This window comes from Acomys russatus, chromosome 22, assembly GCF_903995435.1.
Source record: "Acomys russatus chromosome 22, mAcoRus1.1, whole genome shotgun sequence".
Lineage (NCBI taxonomy): Eukaryota > Metazoa > Chordata > Mammalia > Rodentia > Muridae > Acomys > Acomys russatus.
The window spans coordinates 11,501,867-11,520,387 of record NC_067158.1 but is presented as its reverse complement, the minus strand read 5'-3'; the positions used below and the strand labels follow the sequence as shown (position 1 = coordinate 11,520,387).

The 18,521-nt window shown below is 48.7% G+C and overlaps 1 protein-coding gene across 1 annotated transcript in view; it reads left to right on the top strand.

Moving 5' to 3' along the window:
• Positions 1 to 18,521, top strand: part of Znrf3 (zinc and ring finger 3) — a 244,232-nt gene that overhangs the window by 193,593 nt on the left and 32,118 nt on the right. The window contains 2 exon segments of the mRNA XM_051165019.1: positions 2,726 to 2,888; positions 8,649 to 8,740. Coding sequence (XP_051020976.1) covers positions 2,726 to 2,888; positions 8,649 to 8,740 — 255 coding nt within the window.

Below are 18,521 nucleotides of genomic sequence, written 5' to 3'. Positions count from 1 at the left end.
GTTGGGTTTTTTGTTTGGTTGGTTTCTCGAGACAGGGTTTCTTTCTCTATGTTATCTTGGCTGTCCTGGACTCACTTTGTAGACCAGGCTGGCCTCGAACTCTCAGCCATCCACCAGCCTCTGCCTCCTGAGTGCTGGGATTAAAGGCGTGTGCCACCACGCCCGGCTTGGACAGCAGTATTTTAACACAGCATTGAACATTGTAGCTATTGACAGAGGCTGGTGTGATGTTTATAGAATCGCCTAGTCTTGTGACTTCAAAGCTGATCAGACAACTGAATTCCTTGGATGGGAATAGGGCTCCCCCCCACCCCCCACCCTGCACATATCCTCTCCTCCCACCCTTCAAATACAGGCCCCTTGGAGCCTGTGGGGTATTTGTTCTAGGCCTCTGAGGACACCACAATGCAGATACTTGCCCTGTATGACGTCTACATACCCTTCATAAGCGTCAGGCATCTGTATTTAGAGTACCCACACCATCAAAGAGCTGCGTGAACAGTTGTCAGGTCACACCACTAAGGGAGTAACGACGAGGAAGATGGCAGTATGCGCGCTTGGATGAGTCGATACGTGCGCAACCTGGCCGAATGTAGGTATATTCCCCATGACAGTGAGTGCTGTGGACAGACAGAGGAAGGAGGGATGGGAAAGGACTTCTGAGGAGGCAGTGTTTATCTTGCAACTGAAAATATTAGAGGAAGAACATTTGGGCAGGAAATGGGGAAGTGTGTTCCCAGGATTAAAAGCAGACCAGCATGGCTTGACCACAGTGAGTGACTAAGAGAAGAGCCGGGCTTACGGCAGAGAGGCCTTACAAACACCGGAAGACAAACCTTCATTCTCCTGAGACCTTTCTGTGTGGACTAAAGAGAAAGCAGTGAGGAGACTTAACTGCTCCCTCATGATCAGTGGGACCAAAACCGAGGTGCCAAAGAGAGAAGGGAAGGAGTGTCTGGGAGTCAGCATGGAAGTGGGGTGAGGAAGGGAGAGAAAGCATGCCTGGCTAGAGTCCTGTGGGGTCAAATGCCCTGGCTACCTCCTGTGTAAAACAGTTTGGTGCACACCTAATCACTGTGTGAGTCCTAGAACCGGTGAAGATGGTGGTGACTCATCCATGGTCATAGAGCTGGTCAGCAACAGTCCAAAACAGTCAGCCTAGGCCGAGCCCTCGGTCTGTGCGTGTCATTCTGTTCTGAGTCACCGTCATCCCCTATCACCTTTGAGCTTTTTATTTTATTTTATTATTTATTTATTTATTTATTTATTTGGTTTTTCAAGACAGGGTTTTTCTGTGTAGCCCTAGCTGTCCTGGACTCTCTTTATAGACCAGACTGGCCTCGAACTCACAGCAATCCACCTGCCCCTGCCTCCCAAGTGCTGGGATTAAAGGCGTGCGCCACCACCGCCCGGCTTGAGTTTTTTATTAATGCAGACCCCTAGTAGAAAGCCCTCAAGGTACTTGAGGACTCACCCTTAATACACGGTTTTCTGCGTCTCCTAGAATTCCAGATTATTTAAGCTGTCCATAAATGGTGGTGCTGTTTCAGACAAAACGCAGAGCCATGCTGGTGGGAGGAAGGTGTGGCTGGAAGAAAGATGTTCTGTGGACGGTTTCTAAGTAGCCAGAGAAATGTTTTCCGGAACAGAGCTGTGCTCCTGCTGTCCACATGCCTATGAGTCTAGAGCAGGCACATGCACCTTCCAGCAGGAGACGGCGTCGCGTCCTTATTACCAGAAGTTATAGGTCACTGTGTACCAGGAGGAAGAAGGGAAGGAAGGTGGTGAGGATGTTGGTGTGACTCCCCTAGTCTGCCAGGGCTCTAGTGGTACATCTTAAGGACGTGTTTGAAGCACTTCTATCTGTCAGCTTCAACTAAGCTAATTTTAAAAAATCGCTCTTTGTACTCTGCCTTTCTCATGAACCTCTCTGAGTTTAATGCATACAATATGTGGGCGGGAGCCCGTGAGCCTCAGTCCCATCCCCCGGAGTCTGAGAGGCAGATTTTAGACGCGCTTGATTGCACCTGCAAGGGGTTGTCATTTCGTAAAACGGGACCTGAGACCATTTTCAACACGCTCTCTAGGAAAGCGCTTCAGGATGAGGTGAGCGAAGGTGCCACCCCTGCCCTCCGCTGCCCCCTGTTTTGTTGCACCTCAGACCATGCAAGGAGAACTGTTCCTCATTACCAGGGAATGTGAGTCATTCCCAGATTTGTGTGATTGGGATTCCAAAGCACTCTGCATCCGATGGCCTTATTAAATCCAAGTGTCAGTGCAGCTTTTCAGATTGTAGGGGGGCTCTCAGTTACAGCTGGTGACGTGGTTCTAGTTACCACACGGAGCCGCGCGAGCAGGCGAGGGCAGTGGCCCCCTCCCAGTGCCCAGAATTCCATGTGCGTGGCTGTTAGCAACTATTCTAGGTTTAGGGGTTTCCTGGTTCACTTTATGGACTCCAGTACACTTCAGTTCTGCGTTTATCTCTTCACTGGGACCTGTGGACTTCAAAGGGGAAACATCCCAGTGCCCCAACAAGCTGGTGCCAACAGTGTTCAGCGTTGCAGGGCACCTCTTTTCGGATTCACTCAGCCCAGCCACCCCGCCAGGATCTAGCAAGACACGATCCATTTCTAGCCTGGTCCAAACAAAACAAAACATTCACCAGAGAGGGAGGAAACTATAAATGTTGCCAGAAAATTAGTATGCTGTTTTTTCCTTCTTCTAGAGTGTTTCACAGCCAACGGTGCCGATTATAGGGGAACACAGAGCTGGACGGCACTGCAAGGCGGGAAGCCATGCCTGTTCTGGAACGAGACTTTCCAGCATCCGTATAACACGCTCAAGTACCCCAGCGGGGAAGGAGGCCTGGGTGAGCACAATTACTGCAGGTGAGATGGGGCCTCGCGCTGCGGACTGGTCTCTGCTTTCCTCTTCCAGCTTCCCCGGCGCGTCCCACAATCGGGATGCTTTCTCATGCCCAGTCAGCCAACTCAGAGAGCCATAGCACTGTTTTAAAAACCAAACAACCTGGAGCTGAACAGATGGCAACAGTTAAGAGCACTTGCCACTCTCCCAGAGGACCCGGGTTCGATTCCCAGCACCCACGTGGCAGCTCAGAACAAGGTGCAACTGCAGTTCTAGGGGATCTGACACTTCCTTCTGGCCTCTGCGGGCATTTCACATGGTACACAGACAAATATACAGCGAAGCACACGTACACAAGAAATACAAATAAATAAAAACGGATCAGTCTCTTCCTGTCTGCCTTTCTGTGTCTCTCTTTTCTCTAACTTAGTTTGCTTCTCTACTGGCTTTCAGAGCAGTGTCTTGCCTAGGCACTCTTGTCTCTTTGGGAGGATTTTCTCAGGGGGTCCTCTCACCAGTGAGCATTTCCTGGGCATCAAAGCCACTGCTGCTGTTCAGACCAACTGGCACCCAAACCTCCCTCCCCGCCATGTTACTTAGGCTGTACTTGAACTCCTGGATTGAAGTAACTCCACTCTTAAGCATCCAAACTATCTGGGCTACAGGCATGCACCACTGTTTGAGCCCAGCAGGGAGCTCTAATCTCACTCCATGGCCTTCAAATGTGTGTCTTTATGGTTTTCGGCAGGAGGTGAGCCACAGCTTGGATTGCTTTCTCAGTTGTCTGAGATTAAAGACAAGCTGAGAATTACTGGAGGCCAAGGGCATAGGTGGCCCAGTGGTTTAGAGTTGGGATCCGGAGAACTCAGGTAAATGCTGGGCTGTCCTGAAAGCCCACCTGTCATGCTGGTGCTCAGAAGGCAGAGATACAATTCCAGAAGCTTGCTAGCTACCTAGACTAGCCACCTTGGCTAGCTTGAGTTCAGTGAGAGGCACCATCTCAATGAACAATGCAGAAATGGAAGGAGGAAGCCTCCAAAGTCAACCTCACACCACCACATAGCAAACACACATTTGAACACAAAAACATATATTATGTATACACACACACACATGCATGCATGTACATGCATGGTGCACACAAGCAGGCAGAAAGATAAGAATAGAATTACAAGTATGTAGAAAATCAGGGCAAAAATTCCAAGCACTTTCGTTCATACCTTTCAGCTACTTACACGCAAGATCATGATGGCATGACTCAGGTGTCAGCAATGTGGTGAATTTAATCAATCTTGGGACAGGCGCACAGGCTCCCTCCAGAGCCATTAGGACAAGGGAGGTGATCCCAGAGCCCTGCCCTGAAGCCCTGGGGACCACAGTTTCACGCTGTGACACTGCTTTGTTGGTGCTCGGGGCACTAGGGGCCCAGTGGAGCCAACACATACACTTCTGCATTGTGTGGGCTGCTGTGTGCCTCCCACCCTCCACAGGCCTGTGCTAACACTCTAAGCCTTCGTGGCTGTCTTGATGCTACCAGACTTTGGTCCATGTTTTTGGGTTTTGTTGCTGCTGCTGCTGCTGTTGACCTTCCTTCAGCTTTTCCCTTCACTTCTATCCTAGCTTGTATAAACTGACTAACCTCCATGTTTTCTGCTGCTATTGCTTTCCATTTGTCATTGTAAAAAGCATTAAAAGTTAGTTTCTGACTGGCCTAGAAAGATGGCTCAGTGGTTAAGAGCACCATCTGCTTCTTCCAAGGTCCTGAGTTCAATTCTCAGCAACCACATGGTGGCTCACAATCATCTGTAATGTGATCTGATGCCCTCCTCTGGCCTACATGTAGGCAGAACATTATATACATAGTAAATAAATCTTTAAAAAAAAAAAGTTAGTTTCTGTCCAGGCACGGCTGTGTGCCTTCTGTAATCTGAGCTCTTTTTTTTTTTTTTTTTGGTTTTTCGAGACAGGGTCTCTCTGTGTAGCCTTGGCCATCCTGGACCCACTTTGTAGACCAGGCTGGCCTCGAACTCACAGCGATTCGCCTGCCTCTGCCTCCCGAGTGCTGGGATTAAAGGCGTGCGCCACCACGCCTGGCTGCATAATCTGAGCTCTTGAGAGGTTATAGCAAGAAGATCGAGAGTTCAAGGTCATCCTTGGCTACATAGTGAGTTTGAGGCCCATTAGGCCATATAAGATTCTGTCTCAAAGACCTAAACCAAAACAAAGTAAAAGCTTTATCTGGTTTGGATAGCCTCCTGTTGCTCTTCTCTGCCTGAGCCCTGCCCGGCAGAGCTTGAAAGTAGTGTGTGTGCCATCTTTCCACTTGGCTGTTGTTTGTGTTTTTAAGGACATAGTTTACTATTTTAAATTATGTGTAAGTGTGTGTGTGTGTGTGTGTGTGTGTGTGTGTGTGTCTGACACAAGTGCAGGTGTCACAGAAGGCCAGATGTGTCAGATCCCCTGTAGTTGGAGTTGTAGGTGGCTGTGACCTAGCCGATGTGGATTCTGGGAACTGGGCTCCAGGTCCACCTGAAGGACAGTGCATGCTCTTGACTACTGAGTCATCTCTTTAGCCCCTTTTCAAAGTTTTACATATTAATATATTGTATAATAAAAGTCATGCAAGCTGGCGAGGTGGTTTAGTGGGGAAAGGTGCTGGCTCAAAGCCTGATGGCCTGAGTTCGATACTCTGAACCCAGAAGGCAGCAAGAGAGGACCAACTCACAAGCTCTGTGTGTGTGCCATGGCACATGCTCCCTATACATGTGTGCATGCAGGTAAGTAAATGAATGTTAAATTAAAATGCTAGGGAGGTAGCTTGGTAAAGTGCTTGCCCAACGACCTGCCTTTGATCCCCAGATCCCACATTGTAAAAAAGCTCTGCATGGTTGTGCTCTTACAAACCCAGTACCAGGGAGACAGGGACAGGTTGATCCCCGGGGCTTCTGGCCTCCATGAGGCAAGTTTTAGGCCAGTGAGAGGGACCCTGTCTCAGAATAGAAAAGGTAAACTGCACCTAAGGAATGGCACCCGAGGTTGACCTCTGGTCTCTAAATGCACAAGCATATGCATGAAATGCACAACACACACACACACACACACACACACACACACAGACACACACGAATATGCACACACATACACAAACATGGACTCACAAGAACATGTGTGTGCACGTGTGAACATGCATGTGCACACATGAACATTGATGCATGCAGGAGCACCCATATCCATGAACATTCACAACACATCTATCCCCGTGGTCACTTAATTTCTGCTGTGTTTCCTTCCTGTAATTTTTCTATTCAAAGGAGCAGCTGGGTTGGGAAGGGTAGTTAGGCAGAAAAATGAGGGGTTTTATTACTGTCCACTGTCTTTGTTTTATTGTCTTCTAAGGCGTTTTTGTTTTGTTTTGCAATGCTGAGGAAATGTTCTGCCACTGTGCTGTCCCTGAAGTGTCTCTTGGTAGGTTTACTCTGTTACTCTCTAAATTTTCTCAAATCTCAGAAGAGCTATTTTTAAGTTTGATTTTAAGGTGAATTTTAAATTTCCAGTGAGAGCAAAAGTGCCATGTCTACTCTCACAGGCTTGTGGGAGTGTGCTCTTAAGCACACCTGCGGGTTGCACCTGCGGGTTGCACCTGAGGGCTGGGAGCACCTTCCCCCAGCACCTTCCCTCTTACCTCCTTGGGCTATGGCCCTCCGATTTGATGGAATGTACCAGACCTGAATTACCAGTTTCTACTTCAGAAGAGAGAGGCTGAACCTGTTGATGGTATCACATTAGAGTCCAGGCCTTGTGCTTTCGTGTTGCAGAGAAGTCAGGATGGGCTTGCCTGCTCCTGATTAAGCTATACAGATGCTTTTCAGAACGGCTTTGACATTGATAATAAGCACTCGTTGTTCAGGGCTTTATCCAATACTACATCAAAGCTGAACAGAGAGCCCGGGGAGGAAGAAGACGGTGACATTCTGTTTAAAGAAGGGCTTTGTACAGTCGCGGCCACTTTGATTCCTCGGCTGACATCTGACACCATGGTTGCCTTGTGTGACTTCTCAGATCCATCTCATCTGAGATATCTACATGCTATCGAGTGGTGGGAACAGGCGTCTCCTGGCTGGGCCCGAGGTATCTGGATTAGAAGGGAGGCCGAGCGAGGGAAGAGCAGAGCGGTCTGCACACCTGCCTCGGGCACAAAAAAGAAAAGAGTCCTTTGTGCCAGGGGAAGCTTATCTTTAGCCCGCACAATGAGCTTGTAGGGTGGGGGGTCCTCTTGCCCATTTCCTGCCTAAGTGGAGTGTCAGGTTCCCAGCATTCTGAGTCTAAATAAAGGGGGGTTGGGAAGGGGGGGAAGAGAGGCCGGCTTTTCTCTCTGTCATTTGTTGGACTGCGTCACCAGTGTCACCCTTTTCTTGTCCTGATGTTTCTGGACCAAAATGACCATGAAGGTCATTTATTCCAAGCTGTTCTCACTTGGGGACATGGAAACAAATCTTTAAAAACATGAGTGTGGCCGGCCGTGGTGGCGCACACCTTTAATCCCAGCACTTGGGAGGCAGAGGCAGGTAGATCACTGTGAGTTCGAGGCCAGCCTGGACTACAGAGCGAGTTCCAGGACAGCCATAGCTGTTACACAGAGAAACCATGTCTCAAAAAACCAACCCCCGCCCCCCAAAAAAAAGCAACCAACCAACCAACAAACAAAAACCCAGGAGTGTGGTGGTTAGAAGCTGGTGTCTGTGGGGTCTCTGTGGTGATGAAGGAGTACATACCGTCTCTGTCATGCCTGAGTTATCAGTCGAGGCTGAGCAGGCTTGCCAGCTGAGTTTTGTGTTATGTGACTTTATGTGGCTGTTTGGAAACTATATACTTGGGATGTTTGCTATTGAAGAAGGTAGAAAATAAGACCATAAAAGAGGAAAAAAAAAAAAACCCTAAAATTGCCAATAGTCTTATCACCTAGAAATAAACATTTTTAAGATTTGAGATTAAGCTGAACATTATGGTGCATGCCTTTAGTTCCAGTACTCAGGGAGGCAGAGGCAGGTGGATCTCGGTGAGTTCGAGGCCAGCCTGGTTTATAAAATGAGTCCAGGACAGCCAGGGCTACATGGAGAAACCCTGTCTGAGAAAAAAAATTTTTTTTTCTTTTTTGAGATGAAGCCAGAAGTTGTGGCACACCCCTTTAATCCCCGTGGCAGGAGGATCTCTGAATTCAAGGCCAGCCTAGTCTACAGATAGAGTTCCAAGACAGCCAGAGCAACACAAAGAAACCTGTTTCAAAAACCAAAACCAAAGCCAAACAAACAAACAAAAGATTTGACAGGGCTGGAGAGATGGCTCAGCAGTTAAGAGCACTGACTGCTCTTCCAGAGGTCCTGAGTTCAAGTCCCAGCAGCCACATGATGGCTCACAACCATCTATAATTAGATATGGTGCCCACTGTATATGTAAAAAAATAAACCTTTAAAAAAAAAAATTTGACATTAAGTCTTTCCCTAAATACACCTTTTCCAAACTCAGGAGGATTGTGTCATCTGTGGTTTTATTGTTTTGTTTGTTTGTTTGTTTGTTTGAGACAGTGTCTTGCTGTGTAGCCCAGGCTGGCATAAGACCTGTAGCAAATCCTCCTGCCTCAGCTTCTTGGGTGCTGGGGTTACAAGTCTGAGCACTGAAATGTACACCAGTTATTAGAAATGACAGGGATCTCAGTGCTGCAAAAGTAAGTGGGCCAGGTGACCTGAAACACAGCAGTGTCGTCAGTGTGTCCTTATTCCCAACAGAAATCCAGATGGGGACGTGAGCCCCTGGTGCTACGTGGCTGAGCATGAGGACGGCATCTACTGGAAGTACTGTGACATCCCCGCCTGCCAGAGTAAGGCCGACGCACCCTCTGCGGGTTCTGGGGGGACGCACCCTCTGCGGGTTCTGGGGGGACACACCCTCTGCGGGCTCGGGGGGCTGCTGCCTGCCAGAGTAAGGCCGACGCACCCTCTGCGGGTTCAGGGGGCTGCTGCCTGCCAGAGTAAGGCCGACGCACCCTCTGCGGGTTCCGGGGGGACGCACCCTCTGCGGGTTCTGGGGGGGACACACCCTCTGCGGGCTCGGGGGGCTGCTGCCTGCCAGAGTAAGGCCGACGCACCCTCTGCGGGTTCGGGGGGCTGCTGCCTGCCATAGTAAGGCCGACGCACCCTCTGTGGGTTCTGGGGGGACACACCCTCTGCGGGTTCAGGGGGCTGCTGCCTGCCAGAGTAAGGCCGACGCACCCTCTGCGGGTTCCGGGGGGACGCACCTTCTGCGGGTTCTGGGGGGGACACATCCTCTGCGGGTTCCGGGGGGACGCACCCTCTGCGGGTTCTGTGGGGACACACCTTCTGCGGGTTCTGGGGGGATGCACCCTCTGCGGGTTCTGGGGGGACTTACCCTCTGCAGGTTCGGGGGGCTGCTGCCTACCAGAGTAAGGCCGAAACACCCCCTGTGGGTTCTGGGGGGACACACCCTCTGCAGGTTCTGGGGGCTGCGTTCTAAGCTCCTGGGCTGTGGGCTTCCACTGTCTTTGTTGGGGTTCTTAAGAACTAGGAACGCAGCTGGGCCTGCCTCGGAAAAACAAAACAAAACAAATAAACAGCAACAACAAAAGAACTAGAAAAGCCCAAGTCCATGGCACACCATTTCCCGGTGTTTCCCAGGTGGGCGAGCGCAATAAAAATGTCCATATTTAGTCGGTTGGTGGTGGCACACACCTTTGATCCCAGCACTCCAGAGGCAGAGGCAGGGGTATCTCTGAATTCTCGACCATCCCAGTCTACAGTTCCAGGAAGTCAGGGCTACGCAGAGGAACTTTGTCTTGAACACCTCCTTTGCGGGGGGGGGGGGGGGATTACACATGCCAACACACACATACACACAGTTAAAAATAAAGTAAACCTCACTATATAGTCACAGCTATCCTAGAACTCTTTCTATAGACCAGGCTGGCCTCAAACCCACCTGCTTCTGCCCAGCCCCTGCCTGTTTTTTTTCTCCTTCTTATAAGCCTGCTGCTTGCCCTGCGCCCTCGTCCTCAGCTCAGGAAGCTTGTGTTTGTACTGTGGTGTGGAGGTCTTCCTGGGACCTGGCATCAGCCCCCACTTGCCTAGAGCAGTCTGTCCACTGATGGCTGCAGGCAAAGGCAGAGGCAGAGCCGGACCTGTGGGCCCAGGACTCCCACTGTCACCACCCTGCCAGCCTGAGTGTGCTTTAGTGCTGGGCTCAAACTGAGCGACCGGTAGAGACCAGGAGAACGGGCTCTTTGCTCAGTCCATTCAACCAGATTTTTTAAAATGATAAAACATGTCATTTGGCGGTGGCAGAGAGGAAAGCGGATTTCCCTCGGTCCATTTGTTTTACACAAAGATAGCCTTTTCCTCATAGTCTGTGCCTTTCTCTCAGGAAGGACAACAGGATATTTCAATCTGGGCACTTTTATTTGGAAAGATAATGTTCAGCCCACATTTATAAAGTATGATCCGGGTCAGTAGGAGCTGAGTCATGTAGTCATTGAAACTAGATTCGAGAAGAGGAAATTGTGGTAAAATAATATGCCAGCGAGTGTATCTCCAGTGTCCCCACGGTCTAAAAATGGAAAAGAAAGTCCCATTCCCATCCTTCTGGGCCTTTGATAACCTTCTTAAATGGTCATGGTAAGGGGGCTTGCAAATGGTAGAAAGGAGAGGTCAGTAGTCCTAAGACGGGAGGCGGAGGGTGGGCAGTGGCCCCAAGGCGGGAGGCGGAGGGTGGGCAGTGGCCCCAAGGCGGGAGGCGGAGGGTGGGCAGTGGCCCCAAGGCAAGAGGCGGAGGGTGGGCAGTGGCCCCAAGGCGGGAGGCGGAGGGTGGGCAGTGGCCCCAAGGCGGGAGGCGGAGGGTGGGCAGTGGCCCCAAGGCGGGAGGCGGAGGGTGGGCAGTGGCCCCAAGGCGGGAGGCGGAGGGTGGGCGGTGCCTGGTTTCCATTCTTTAGGAAATCCCCCAGTTGACTGAAACCTCCTTATCAAGCCAAAGCTCAGGCCTCAAGTCTCCAGTGTGCTCGACTAACAGCTGAGGAAAAAGCCATGTGCTGTTATAGCAGGAGTCCTGGGGAGTGGCCGTTCAATTTAATAGAGATACAGCTTGCCTGTTTTGGGCCTCATTTGTCCTTGTTCTGGCCGTGGAGTGGAGTGGAGTCACTTTTTAGGAATAATACCAGCCTCTATAAAACTCACTTATTCATGACTAGCACTGGACTTGTCATACAGGAAAAGGCTTGTAACAGGATCAAGTTCCTGGAAAGCCCACATCTGAATATAACAGGCCCCACAGGAGGCAGGGGGATGAATGTTTGTTTGGGGACAAAGTCGAATGGTGAGCCATGGTGTCTCTGGCCCTTGATATGATTTGAGCAGGGCTGCGGCAGCAGGAGGTGGAGGTGGAATAGATTCAGAATAGATTCAGGAGCTGGGCGTGGTGGCGCTCGCCTTTAATCCAAGCACTTGGGAGGAAGAGGTGAACGTATCACTGTGAGTTCAAGGCCAGCCTGGTCTACAGAGTGAGTCCAGGACAGCCATGTCTATACAGAGAAACCGTGTCTCAAAAAAAACAAAAACAAAAAACAAAAACAAAACAAAAGAAAAAAGAAGAGAAATCAGATTGCTCTCAACTCTATAAGCTTAGAGGATTTGCCCACCCCACCCCCACCAACTGCTTTGGCCAGTGTGTTTCTCAGAACCTCCACTTCTTATCACTTCCAAGAGAAATGAGACCTTATAGGCAGCTTCCACGGCTGCCAGGTCTGAAGGAATGCTGGGCCTGAAGGCCTTTGCATCTTTCCCTTATGCTAAATAATCACTGAGCCATTTCTCCAGCCCCTGGATTTTTATTTTCTATTAAGATAGGGTCTCACTCTGCAGCTTAGGTTAGACTAGAACTCATGACACTCATGCCTCAGCCTTCTGAATTCTGGGATTACAGGCATACTGCCACACTTAAAACTTAAGGTTTTAGAAGTAAATAACATAATTATTGAATGGGGGAAATGATCTGCAAATGGCACTTAAAGGCAGATACAGGACCCAGGAGATGCTCAGCAGGTCAAGGCACCTGTGCACCTGGTGACTTGAGCATGAGCCTCAGGACCCCAATGGTCCTAAGCAGAGAACTGACTCCCACAGTGCTGTCCTCTCATCTTGCATATGTGCTCCCTTCCTCCAGAAATAAATAGAATGTCACTAGGACAAACTTGCAAAGATTTTATTCTAATTATCTGTGTCAGAGTATGTGTACATGTGTGCAGGTACCCGTGAAGACTAGAGGTACCAGATCCCTCTGAACTGACTGTGAGCCACCGGATGTGCACACCAGGGACTGAATTCAGGTCCTCTGGAGGCTCAGTATGTGCTCTTAGCCACTGGGCCACTCTCTAGCCTTTTCTTGTTTTGTTTGTTGAGGCAGGGTTTCTCTGTTTAGCCTTGGCTGTCATAGACTCACTTTGCAGACCAGGCTGGCCTCAAACTCATAGCAATCCACCTGCCTCTGCCTCCTGAGTGCTGGGATTAAAGACATGTCTTTTTTTTTTTTTTTATTTAAAAAGTCAAATAAAGTTTTGCCATATAGCTGACTTGGGTCTGAGGTCCCAGGCATAAAAATTTTACCTTTTCATTTCTGAGAGCTTTTTTCCCCCCCTTAAATCTACCCAAAAAAATGTTCATCTATGACTCTACCTATAAAACTCCATCTTTGACTTAGATTTGAAAGGCTGAATCCGATGATATTAATAAATTTCTATTAACTTTAGTAACTAAACAGTCAGATCAGGTCATCTGTGTCAGCCTCCTCTGACAGGACCCTTGGCTCCTGAGGATCAAACTCTAGCCAGTCCTGAACCAGCCCTTGAAAGCGCGTTTCCCCTCAAAACGAAGTTCTTCCGTAGCTCTGGTGGCCTAGGGCTCCCTACGTAGATGAGGTGTGCCAACATGCCTAGCTACGTTATTTTTTTTTTAAGTAAAGTTTGAAACCTTGTGAGATCTTCAATATTTAAAGTGCATCTATCTGTGTAGCATTCGGAATGTCTGAGTTGTAGTATGTATGCGGCCTGAGATCAGCGCAGGGCCTCTCTCCCAGGTTGGCCAGCAGCCCGCCACCAAGCAGCGTCCTCAGCTCCTCAGTGCTTTACATTAGCTTGTCAGTGCCTGAATTTGTTGTTAAAGTTGGTTATTAAGGCTTTAATTAAGCTTATTACAACTCTTAATTATTACTTAAAGTTGTGAAGACTATTCATTATTGAAACAGTTATTAAAATTAATTATTAAAGTTTAAAATCATAAGAACTTTAGGAGCCAACAAGATGGCTCAGTGCATAAGGATGAGTGCAAAAAATCCTGATGACCTGACCCTAGTGTTTACATAGTTCAGGAAGAAACCAACTCCTGCCGCTTGTCCTCTGGCCTCCATGCTTGCTTGCAGCATGCTGGCTCACATGCGTGCACACACACCTGGATAAATACATGTAATAAAATTATGAGAACTTAAGAGTTGTTAGCTGTGACAAATTATATTTATATCTGCCCGTCGATGTGTGTGGTGCTGGAGGTAGAACCCAGGGCCTCAGCACATGCTAGAAGCATGCTCTACAACCGAGGCACACTCCCAGCCCAGTTTCTTAGGTTCTGACTATACCCAAAACGTTGTGGTTTCAAGACAAAAGACTGGTACTGAGCAGATGCACGTGTTCACAGGACTCTGTAGAAGTGAGGTTGACAAAAGCTGCAAACGTGAAAGAGGGTGTGTGCCAGGTGTAGGAGGAGGCTGGGTCACTGGTTGTCAGTATAATTATAGGTGGTGACGCTGTGGACTAGCAGTTCTCAACCTGTGGCTCGAGACCCCTCGAGGTTAGAATGACCCTGCTGTGCCCAGATTGCGGACTCCCAAAAAAGACTACCAGGACTTGTTACTGATGCAATACACCCGAAGATCTTTAATTTTTTGACTCGAGCCGGGCTCTGACAGTCACTAACTCAGTGGTATCGGGAACAGTGCCCCAAACTCTGAGGTGAGGGTAAACTTATAGGTTCCTATCCCAGCACCCCAAAGCAGGGGAGCTCCAGCCTGGCAAGTGCCTGTTGGTTGGGTAGGCCTAACGTCCAAAGATGACAGGCTACAGAAAAAGGTACCAAGACTGCCCATGGCTTAGCTTTCTTTGTTTACTGCCTTGTCCGGGGAAGTGTCTGGTTTCTTAGTAACCCTATGTCTGGTGGGCAGAAAGGAATCTGGCCATAAAACTGGGTCTCTTAGCAACTCTATGTCCAGTGAGACCCTTTGAGTCAGTCGCTAGGCAACGCTATCTCTGGTGGGGCTCTTCTTTGTAGCTGTGAGCCCAGATCTCCTTACAGCTGTGTTTCTACCTTTGTTTTGTTTTTTTGTTTGTTTGTTTGTTTGTTTTTGTTTTGTTTTGTTTTGTTTTGTTTTTTGAGACAGGGATTCTCTGGGTAGCCTTGGCTGTCCTACACTCACTTTGTAGACCAGGCTGGCCTTGAACTCACAGCAATCCACCTGCCTCTGCCTCCTGAGTGCTGGGATCAAAGGCGTGCGCCACCACCGCCTGGCCCTGTGTCTCTACCTTTTAAGTCTGTTTCTTCAAGGGACTTTATGACCCTGAGATAGGTGCCGAGTCCATGCATGATTATGGCAGCCCATGTGGCTATGTGACCTTTGGCCGTATTTTCAGTGGCCATCTGGGTGGGTTGTTAGGGAATGGTATCATGTTAGCTCAGGAGGGAATCCAGCCCCAGTTACTCCCTGGGTCTGCCTGCCTGTCTCTCATACCAAGGGGTTAGCCATTTTTAAAAATCTTATAGGCCTCTCAACCCTTTCACAGGGGTTACTTAAGACCATCAAAAAATACAGGTATTAAAAAAAAAAATACAGGTATTTGTATTACAATTCATAACAGTAGCAAAATTACAGTTATGGAATAGCAATGCAGTCATTTCATGGTTGAGGGGTCACCACAACGGGTGACAGCATTAGGAAGGTTGAGAACCACTGATCTGGATGTGAGAGTAGAGAGATGGCCCAATAGGTTAGAGCACTGGCTACTCTTGCAGAAGGACCCAGGCTTGATTCCCAGCGCCCACACAGCAGTTCACAACTATCTGTAACTCTAATCCCAAGAGATGTGACACCGTCTTCCAGCCTCGACAGGCACCGGTCATGCACATGGTGCACAGAGAACATGCAGACAGAAGACCTGTATACATTGAATGAATGAATGAATGAATGAATGAAAGAAAGAAAGAAAGAAAGTGGAGCTGAGTGAGAAACTTGCTCTGACACTTAAACTGAACTATAGGAACAAGTGTGATGGTGACACACACCATTAATCCCAGCTCTTGTTGGGCAGAGGCAGGTAGATCTCTGTGAGTTTGAAGCCAGCCTGATCTACACACCAGGTTAGTTCCAACCATAGCTGCATAGGCCTTGTCAGAAAAGCAGGGAAGTAGAGAATAGAGTGAGGTGGGACAGTGGAGGCAGAAGGAACAAGACTTGCCAGTGGCTCTCACTCTAATAAATGCCAAGAAGGAGCACGGATGAGCTCTGAGATGCTGGGAAGCTGCCGTGGACAGTCGTGTGCTCTGTGAGGGAGTCGCTCAAGCAGGAGGCGACGAATGCCTCCAGGGAGATGCTTCCCCATCGCTCCTTTTTTAAAAATTACATTTAGTCATCTGTGTATGTGTGGAGATCAGAGGCTAGCTCGTGGGAGTTGGTTTTCTCCTTCCACCATGTGGATTCCGGGGGTCCAATTTCATCTGTCAGGCTTGGTGGCAAGCCCCTTGGCCTGCTGGGCCATCTCTCTTGCTCTTCTTAAGTCTGTCTTATGGGTATGGGTATGAATTTCTGTGACCTTTGAGACGTTCTCTATTGACTGGCACTTACACAGGCCAGCCATGAGAGCATGCCAGCAGAGGCATTTCTGCCACATGGATCTCAGGTCTGTCTCAGCCGGTTACATCACCAGCTGTATTAGGGTTCTCTAAAGGAACAGAATCGATAGACTATCCCCCCCCCCCACATATATGGGATTAGTTTTAGAGTGGCTCACAGGCTATGAGTAGTCCAGCAATGTCTACTCCCAGCAGAAAGACTGAGGACCTGGCCGTTGTTCTTGTTATAATTAAAGATTAAGGCAGATGATAGATTACAAGGTACCAGACAGCAGATATTATGTTATACAAAGTTTATTAAATGAACATGGGGAGAGAAGGAATGGGAGAAGGGATACCCCAGAGAGAGAGAGAGGAGAGGAAGGAGACAGAGAGAGAGAGAGAGAGAGAGAGAGAGAGAGAGAGAGAGAGAGAGAGAGAGAGAGAGAGAGACCGACCATATGAAGGGTCTGTCTTTTATATGGCTCTGGGCAGGGTCACGCCCCCATGGCAGGTAAGCAGTGACATCACAGGTAGGCAGACTGAAGCAGGATGCTAACAGTTCTGTCTATGAGCCTAAGTCTTGGGTGCTGGAATCTTAGGAAAGTCATAGAAAAGTAAAAAATAAAAATAAAATTAAAAAAAAAATGAAGGAAAGTCCCAGAGAGCTGCCATTTTTTCAGCCTGCGCTGGAATTCCACAGAAGTAGATTCTACCAGCAGTGAAGGGGTGTCTGAGGAACAGGGCAAGGAAACTTCGCAGAGAGAGTCAGGGCAAACAGCTGAAGCTTCCTTCCTCCACTGCCTTTCATGTGGGCTGCCACCAGAAGGTGTGGCCCCGATTGGGGCGATTGGGGCGGGTCTCCCCACCGCAAAAGATCCCAGCAAGAAAAAGCCTTCCCAGGTGTGCCCAGCTGCTTGGGTTTTAGTTCATTCTGGATGTTGTCACTGACACCGAAGATCACTTATCACTCCCACACAGGCTCCTTTTGACTAAGTGGCACTCTGGCAGCTTTGTTCTCCCCTGGCTGTTGTTCACTCTCACCCTAAAACAGAATCCTTTCTACTCTGATCTCTTAGAAAAGTCTGGAAAGCTGCAGGAAGGGCACTTGGGTAGTGGTGGTCAAGGCTGTCCACACAGGAGGACGTGTGTAGTGCTGGCACTTCTGTGTCATGGCTGTCAACACTGACCTTCGTGCTGTTCGCCTTTAGCTGAATACCCAGCTTGCACCACGCACTGCAGCCATGCTCTCTTGCTGACTTTGGTAGCAGCAACACTGTGTCTGCTTTTCCCTTCCCCTTTCTTCAATAAGAAAAAAAAAAAAAAAAAAAAAAAAAAAAAAAAAAAAAAAAAGAAAGAAAAAAAAAAAAAAAAAGAAAACCGAGGCTGGTTGGTTCTGCCACATTCTGAGTCAAATAGGATTTGAATACAGGACTTCAAGGGTGGGGGGTTGTTCTTTAGGAATTAAGATTGAAATTTAAAAAATATACAGAAGTGTTACAATTCCCCTTTTCACATCACGGATGGCAGGTGTAACAGGTATGTGACTCATGCTGTTAGCTCTGAGTTGTTTTCTTTTCTCTGGCTTCAGGAAATCCCAAGCCCTGGGAGCAAATCAGGCTGCCACGATAGCCAGGAAATCTTTGCTGCATAGCGCAGCTGCACTGATGCTGGGCTGGCACTGTCGGTGTTCTCTGCCCAGCTGTTGCCCTCTGGGAACTGGCTTCAAGGCTTGGACCCTGTACACAGAACACTCTGCCAGCCTTGTCAAGGCCTTGGGGTCTTTCCCAGCTGCAAGCTTCACTGCGAGTGTTGAAGTTCATCTCTTAAAGGCAGAGCTCATTGCTTCATTTACATTTCACAGCCAAAAAGAAACCTCTTGCTTTCATCAGTAACCAAAGCAATGGAGGAGGCAACGTAAATGCTACATACAGATCTGAGGCACCTTCCTGTCTTGCCACCATGACCGCTTAGCATTTTCATTCATGCACACACATTAGACTACCCATGTTAGCATTGCCAGAACCCTGTTTTAGTACCATTTGTTCTTGCTTTCTGTGGCACGTTTTGTCTTTCCAGCAAGGTGAAGCTGCTCAGTGACAGGGCTGGGATGGCTCTGGCATTTCCGGGCAGTGGAAAAGCCTAAGTCAGAGCAGGGTCTCAGGGACCTCACAGGAAGCTGTGCTTGCATCGTGGTCACCCTCCACTGTGATCTGTGTGTATCCGTGGAAGGCACGTGCAAGTTAGGGGACATTGCCAAAAGAATGGAGTGCTCCAAGTCTCCCCCCTAGTGCAGCAGCCTAGAACAGGTACTAAACGCTCTTCCTCCATCTGGTAAGGATACAACCTGAGGGAGTGAAAAGCACTGGGCCTTAACATTAGTGGCTGAGGTACACATCATCAGTCGTTCAGTGGCTTCTCTGTGCCTTCTCGGCTATTTTGAAGAGTAATAAAGTGCACACAACCTCAAGCTTAGGACCTCACTAATAGCAGGCATGGAGGTGTCATAGCTGTTGTCCCCAGAGAATGTGCTATGCCCCACTCCATGCTCCTGCCATCTGGTTTCTATCTATCTTTCTTTCAAGATTTATTTATTTATTATTATGTATACAGTGTCTGCCTGCATGTACACCTGCACACCAGAAGAGGGCATCAGATCTCATTATAGATGGTTGTGAGCCACCATGTGGTTGCTGGGAATTGAGCTCAGGACCTTTGGAAGAGCAG